The following is a 7,766-nucleotide window of genomic DNA, read 5'->3' on the forward strand; positions in this document are numbered from 1 at the left end:
GACTTAGAACAAATGAACATAAGAAATTGGAAAACAAAAGCAAAAAACAGAAAAGAATGGAAGACTGTTGTTCAACAGGCTTAGGTCCTACATGGACTGTGTAGTTACGGATGATGATGATGATATATATTGCAATAATGTACATTTAGTTGTATTTGATGGTAAATTATTGTTATGTTTAAAAATATTACTTACCGGTTAAAATAAAATATTCATAAAATTGGTGACAAAGTTTCTAAGCAAATGAAAGTAGTATGTATTTGAAAAATTTTTATTTCAAACACATAACAAAAATTAAAACAATAATAATTATAAAAACCATAAACTTCGATTTATTGGTAAAATAAATTATTTTAAAACTAACAATGAAATCGATTAATGACAACGCAAAGTAAAATTGCCAATATTTTCATGTTTATTTACCGAAGGCAGGCATTATTTAAACAAAAGTTAATAGTTGAATGAATGAAGCGCAAAATGAATCAAACGAAGCTGTCAACGCGGTTTCAAGCCAATATAAGCTCGAAACCAAAAGTGTAGATGATCATTTTGAAAAATGAAGTCCACAAAAGTGGCTAATTTGTAGAGATTGAAAGTGAATAAAGATAGAAAAAAAAATAGAAGATTAAAAAATTAGCAGCTGACGTAAATGGAGCAGATTACGAGTAGCTCTCAAGAAGATAGCCATCCAAAAGAAAAAATATGTTTGAATGATGATGATTGTTTTTTTTTCAATAAAATGTATTAATTCATAAAGTCAATGTTTCGATCGATTCCCCATTGTTCTGTCATTCATCATCTCAAGCATCTTTCGTTTATATACTCGCATCAACAAACTTATAAATTTGCATAATTTTAACAAGTTTTTGGAGCCACACATGCAACGGAGCTGAACGTTGGCAATTTGGCAGTAACCTTGACTAAGTGCTGCGATGTTGACGATACCAATTGAAAAGAAAAAACTGTAGCTATCAATTTTTGGATACTATTTTTAGTACATATCTTTTAGCAAATATGTGTTCAATGCACCTCATTGAATTTAGGTCAAAACGTACCTGACACACAGGCTGGAAATGGCAACAAGTTTTTCTGGTGTCTTCGTTGCATGTGTAAAGTTTACATGTCAAGCACGATTCTTCTCAAGTAATTCGGAATGAACAAAATTTAATGGATTTTGTACTGAAGAAGCCACTTTTCCTTTTGAAATTGACAACAGAAGAAAAACCAGTGTTTTAGTGTGCACTGAAGTTTTGCTTTCATTTAATTCGTGGCTCCATTTGAGCTGTCCAAAAACAAGTTCCAACATATTTTATTGTAGGTCCAAGCATGGACGCATGTTACTGATAATCGGGAAGCGACAGAATTTCAATTTAAAAAAATTATAAGTCACAAAAATTTGTCTGATTGTGGCAAGGTTATTCACTTGTTCCTGTTACAACTTTTTATTGCAGATGACAATAGGCGTTTTATGCATTTTACATTTGTACTCTATAGTCAGTCATTTACACGAATTCATCATACAAGTCATGTATGAATAATAATAAATTAATTACTATATTATACATTAAGACCGAAAAGTTTTCGGAAATTCTCATTTAAAATTCGCGCGCTGTATATTTTTCGATATTTTAAGTTTATGTAGTTTGGCAGCAATTAGGGACAATTACTATGCCAAAAATGAGCGCGATCTGTCAGACAGTTCGTTTACGGCAGCTGTTGAAACCAGTTCACCTCAGTAGTGCGTTGCGAAAAAAACAATGGAAAAAAATATTGGACAAAGAGTTTGCATCAAATTTTGTGTTTCGAACGAAATTTCGTGTGCAGAATCGTTGCGAATGCTACAAAAGGCTTATGGGGAATCAGTTTTATCGAAAACTCAAGTTTATGAGTGGTACAAAGCCTTTCAGGACGGTCGTACGACCGTCGAAGACATTTCGCAACGCACTACTGAGGGGAACTGGTTTCAACAGCTGCCGTAAACGAACTGTCTGACAGATCGCGCTCATTTTTGGCATAGTAATTAAGGACAGTGCTGCCAAACTACATAAACTTAAAATATCGAAAAATATACAGCGCGCGAATTTTAAATGAGAATTTCCGAAAACTTTTCAGTCTTAATGTATTTCAATGTGTAATATAAGACTTTTTTAACTCAATATATAATTGTAATCAAAATATAGATTACAATAATATATAATAAAAACGTCAAAAATGTGTTATGTGCATATAATCCATATATATATATATATATATACATATATATAGACATATATATACATATATATAGTTACATTTATATTTATATAAAGTTATATTTATATATTTATATTTATTTAAATTTTAACTTATATTTATAAACTACAACAAAAATTTTTTTATATTATTTAATTAATTAAATTTTTGGCAGAACATACAGCTGTTTCGAGTATTATCAAATACCTATCATTAATAGTTTTGGAATGTTTTCTTACATTTATTCGAAACTATTTTCTTGAGACTGCAAGTACCAAGGGTTGAACTCGTACCCTGCCACCAAATTAGAAGCTTAGAGTCAACGTTCATTAGCCAACTGACCCAAAGTCGTACTTGACTTTTATGTTCGAACTTGGAGTTTTGTTAATTTGCTGTTAAAGTTCATTAACAAATTCACTTACTGTGTTATATTATAACGAAATTGAAATGGCTGTATGATCAGTCAAAAAATTCAATTAATTAATTAATATAAATAGTATTTTATGGCTGTAGTTCACAACTTTTCGAAACCTCTCTAACAAAGTACAATTGTTTTTATTAAGTAAAATAATTACTACCGTCATAACTGACGTTAAATTACATTTTATATTTATAAACAAATTTATATTTTTTTAATAGATTAGATTAAGATGTATGCTGGAGCCAAAAGGCACGGTAGACCACTAAGGTTCCATTGCGATACCAGATCAGAGTCTTTTTTTAGCGATTGTGTGCATCACTTATGATGCGCGTTGCTTAGCAAAATTTATTAAGATTCCAACAGAAAACTCACGTATTGTACTCCAGTCCTTCAAAAACTTGAAAGTTCCAAGTATTTGTCGGAGTTCTCGAGAGACCGGGCTTACTACACATCAGATGCTTATTTTTTTAATATATATTACCAGAAATATTAAAAAGAATTATAAAAAAATGAATTTTTTATTAAGTTCAGCATAAAAAATTATCATTAGTTTATATCAAGAAAACTTTTTCACGAAATAATGTTGACTTAAAAAAGTTTGGTGGAGTTTGGTTTATTTAAAATCAAATTACATTATTTAAAACAATATATAATTTTATAAAATTCAAATTTACCAATATCAGTTAGACATAAATGCATTTATTAGACAATAAATATAAGTTAAAATAGTATTGCTTCGTTAAATTTAAAATAGAAGATTATTTCTTTAATTCAATAAATTCTTCGGCTGGCTATGTAACTATTTCGGAGAGCGCCAGATATCCAATAGGTGTTTCCAAAAGACCGCTGAATACTTTGCAGTATCAAAAACCATGAATTTGCTTAATTAAATATTAAAATTTTTTGGATTTGAAAATTTCTTCACTGCTTTCATCCTTTTTAATTTTAAACGCAGTTCTTGTCATAGGACTATAATGATTTTTTATTAAATAAGAACAAATTAAAAGTTTTTTTTTGTATTTTTATAATATGGCTTTTATATAAAGTTAATTTAATTCAATTATCTAAGCAAATCATTTTAGAATTTGCTGTTCGGAGAACTCTGCTTCAAAAAAATTTTGGTCTTTAATTGATACATACAAATTTAACAAGGAGTTACAAAAGAGCTACAATATGTTAAAGTGAATAGTGATGGTCGATTCAATTACATTATGTTACATCTAGTCCATATTTGCAAATGTAGATTAAAATGCGTCGGTAGACACAATTTTACAACGGATTCCTGGTAATTTCGGCATATCAGAAAATGAAGTTGCGAAATAAACAGACGTCTATAATATCCACTGGGCATAATATCCGCTTCCCACCTCTTCCAGACAAAATTTTTGCAAATATTCGGTATGAGTTTCAAAGTACAATGGACACGGTTTGAGAGCTGTGTTTATTTCTACAAAACATTTTCAATAGGTGTATTTAGTGCGTGAAAGTCACACACAAAAAAAATAGTGGTGATCTGTAGTACATGGAACATTAGTTAAAAATCTTTTTTTGAGCTAAATAAGCGAAAATGGAATCCGTAAGTAAGAAGAACTAAAAGCTGTAGTTGATTATAGGGTATGATAGGAATAGTTGGAAATCTCTTGTGATAAGACACTGAGTTCTTGAATTTATATTTTTGAACATGTCAATAATAATAATAATTAATATAATATAATAGATTAGAAGGTATGTTAAAATTTTAATATAAGAATGATACGAAACTATTGGACTCCATCTCTAAGAGGAGAATAAAAGAGAAACACCAGAGTATTCTAATAATTTTCTATTTTAACTCCAGATGAGATCAAAAGCTATTAAAGCTGTAAAAGCTATGGTTGCGGCTATTCAGCTTAAAAGTCCACTATCGGCAAGTGAAAAAACTATTAAAAATTCAAAACTTATAAATGCTTTAATAATGGGGGTATGAGGGTATATAAGAACTTTTTTATATTTAAGATTCAAGACTTTTCTGATTAAAGATTTCTGATTTAATAATATACAGAAAGAAATTAAGAATGTTAAGTGGAAAATATATAGTAATAGTACTAAAATATTTCATTTATACATTTCAATGATATTCAACTTAAAAGTTTTTGTTTTAGTACAAATGAAGAACAAATGTGTTTTGAGTCTATTGTTATCTGAATTATTTGTGAACTGATAAACCAATACTAAAAACCATTCTAAGTAAAGAAAATAGATGAATAAAACTCTAATAAATTTGATATTACAATCAAATCAAATAATCGAAGGAATAAATTATTTATTTCAAACTCATTTGCGGCTCATTCACTTAAATTATCATTCTAAATGGGACGATAATACTGGTTCAGCAATGATCTTAAGACATACCTATAATTAGACTCTATGCATATGCCGAATATGAATATCTCGTAGAAAATAGATTTACCGATTGGCAAATCAGTAACTTAGTTAATAACTTAGCAATTAAAGAGTTTTAAAATTAAGTCCAATAAATTATCATATTAATATATCATATTTATCGCCATCGCCATGTAGATATATGTTGTATCCACAACTATTACAGTTAGTATAAAGAGGCAGAAATAGTTTTTTGCGTTGGTTCCTCTACACTAGAGCGATCTGTACTTAATCTTGCAGTCCTATTTAACGAGTTGCTAAGATCTGGGCTAATTATATGTCCAAGATATGTCCCCTGTAGGTACTAAAGTTTTTGTTTTTATATATATACATACATTTTATAATTTACTAAATTATCTGTTTCATATATATTTAAAAAATATATATATATTTAATATGCAATAAATTGCAATATATATATAATAATATGCAATATTATATGTAATATATAACAATTTAATGATCTGATTGTTCTAAGTCAGATGTTCGCTTTTAGTCTCCTCTTACTTGTGTCACCGACTGCATAAATTTGGTTTTTCTATGTGTACTTTACTCGTATATTGCCATAAATGTATCTTGTGCAGTATTTTACTATGTCAGTTACTATATCTTTCCAGTAGTAACTATGTAGATATGTAGGCGCTACAGCTTTGGTGAGTGCTTACCTTCCTTATAACAAAGTCGTTTCGACACTATTCTTTCTATTGTTGGTCACGATATAGAGACTTTTATGGGTTTATTACTATGTCTCTCTATGTTACTTAGACTATATGAAACATACGTAAGAGATTGAAGATTGAATGCGATAGGATGAAAACAAATTGAGTTTTCAGTTTTTTTATTTTGAGAAATAATTAAAATTAAAATAAGTCTATTTTAAGCTGAGGGATAATGTGTATTAATTGCCATATATTTCTAAAATCTGAAATGTTTAACAAAGTCATCAAATCTGCGAATTTCTAATAAAAATGTTATGTAAATATAAAATATTGAAATAAATAAATTTTAAATTGTTGGAGAAGTGTGTAGTCTTTGCTATAATTTTGAGTTCTGAAAGTTCGCAGTCATCAATTTCAGTTCAATTGTTCTTACATTTAATATTTTTAATAAAATTTTTTATTATTATTTTTTATTATTATTATAATAATAAATATATTCTAATAATATTATATTTTATTTATTTATTTTTTATTTTTTTAAATTTTTAATATAATTTTTATATTAAATCACTAAAAAGTGCTTTAATATCACTAAAAATTGTAGCTAGTCCATAATCATAGATCAAATAACCAGATTTCTAGAGTTTACAATTTGTTACACATTGTCACAAAAAAGAATAATTTGTTGTAAATTAATATTTTTTTTTGAAAATTACATATTGTATTTGTTAATTTATAATTTTGTTAATTTTTAATTAATAAATGAAAATGACGTGCCATAATTGATGGATACGCATAACCGTTAAACTATTTCAATATTAAGTAAAAAAAATCGAAACTGAAGGCGAAAATGTATTTTAAAACGATGGTAATGATGGCGATTTTGCTAAAATGGTGTTAAAGATGAAGTTAAAAAAAAATTAACACACATTTGGCAAATTATAACGAACAAAAAGAAAAAAAAAAAAATTAAAATTAAATACCGAGATGCTATTAACTCTGACAGTGTGGCAGATTGGCATCAGGTACTTACTGACGCGCTGAACATTTCATACAAATTTTTTCAATTTTATTTGGATTTGTCTAAGACTTGTAATAATTTGTTTTTTCTACTTTGAATTTGGGTAATAACGACCAGTTTTTAAGATTTTTGGGAAGACGATGCAATCAAATCTTCGCATATAAATGCGAAAGATTTTGCTGAAGATGCATTAAATACATTTTAGACTTTTAAGATAAAGCAACGCTTAGCACAAGATAACAAATTACCAAAAAAATGTTCAAATACGTAAGTTTAACTTAAGGCGCGTACTAAGTGTTAGTTAAATTTAAATTAAAAACAAAAATATTATTAAAGGAAGTTAATTAATAAAATAAAGTGTTTAAAAAAAAATAATTCAACGAATATTTATGATTAATAATATACATTGGCTATAATTTACATATGTTAATTAATTTTGTATCCTTAGATCGTTCTCGCAACTTTATTGTGTGCCTGCGCCGCTGTACCATTGCCTCCATCAGATGATGCTCATGCCGAGATACGCACTTTGAACAGTGATATTAAGCCCGATGGAAGCTATCAGTATCAGTTTGAAACCTCAAATGGCATAGCAGCACAGGAAAGTGGCGTTGGAGCTCAATATGCCAGTGGTTCTTCACAATACTATTCTCCTGAGGGTGAATTGATACAGCTAACTTACACTGCGGACGAAAATGGTTTCCAACCACAAGGTGCACACTTGCCAACACCACCACCAATTCCTGAGGCAATACTGAAAGCTTTGGAATATATACGCACACATCCAAATGAAGAGGAACAACATTTGCAACATCAACATCAACAACACCAACAACAGCAACAAGGAAATCTTTATCTGCAACAAAACTTCCGCAAATTCTAATTTCATTCAATTTTAAAGATTTTTCCATAAATTTTTTTCGTTTTTATTCTATTAATATTTTATTCAATTCCATCGCGAAGCTGTGAATGCGTTAGTATGTTTCATTTTTAAGTGTGAAAATAGTTTTTA

The 7,766-nt window shown here is 28.6% G+C and overlaps 1 protein-coding gene across 1 annotated transcript; it reads left to right on the forward strand.

Moving 5' to 3' along the window:
• The first annotated feature begins 7,009 nt into the window (after nucleotides 1-7,009).
• Nucleotides 7,010-7,637, forward strand: LOC119679535 (pupal cuticle protein Edg-78E-like). The gene is made up of 2 exons (XM_038091945.1): nucleotides 7,010-7,021; nucleotides 7,203-7,637. Exons 1-2 carry the CDS (start codon nucleotides 7,010-7,012, stop codon nucleotides 7,635-7,637), a joined length of 447 nt encoding a protein of 148 aa, XP_037947873.1.
• The last annotated feature ends 129 nt before the right edge of the window (nucleotides 7,638-7,766 follow it).

Source organism: Teleopsis dalmanni, chromosome 1, assembly GCF_002237135.1.
Source record: "Teleopsis dalmanni isolate 2A chromosome 1, ASM223713v2, whole genome shotgun sequence".
Lineage (NCBI taxonomy): Eukaryota > Metazoa > Arthropoda > Insecta > Diptera > Diopsidae > Teleopsis > Teleopsis dalmanni.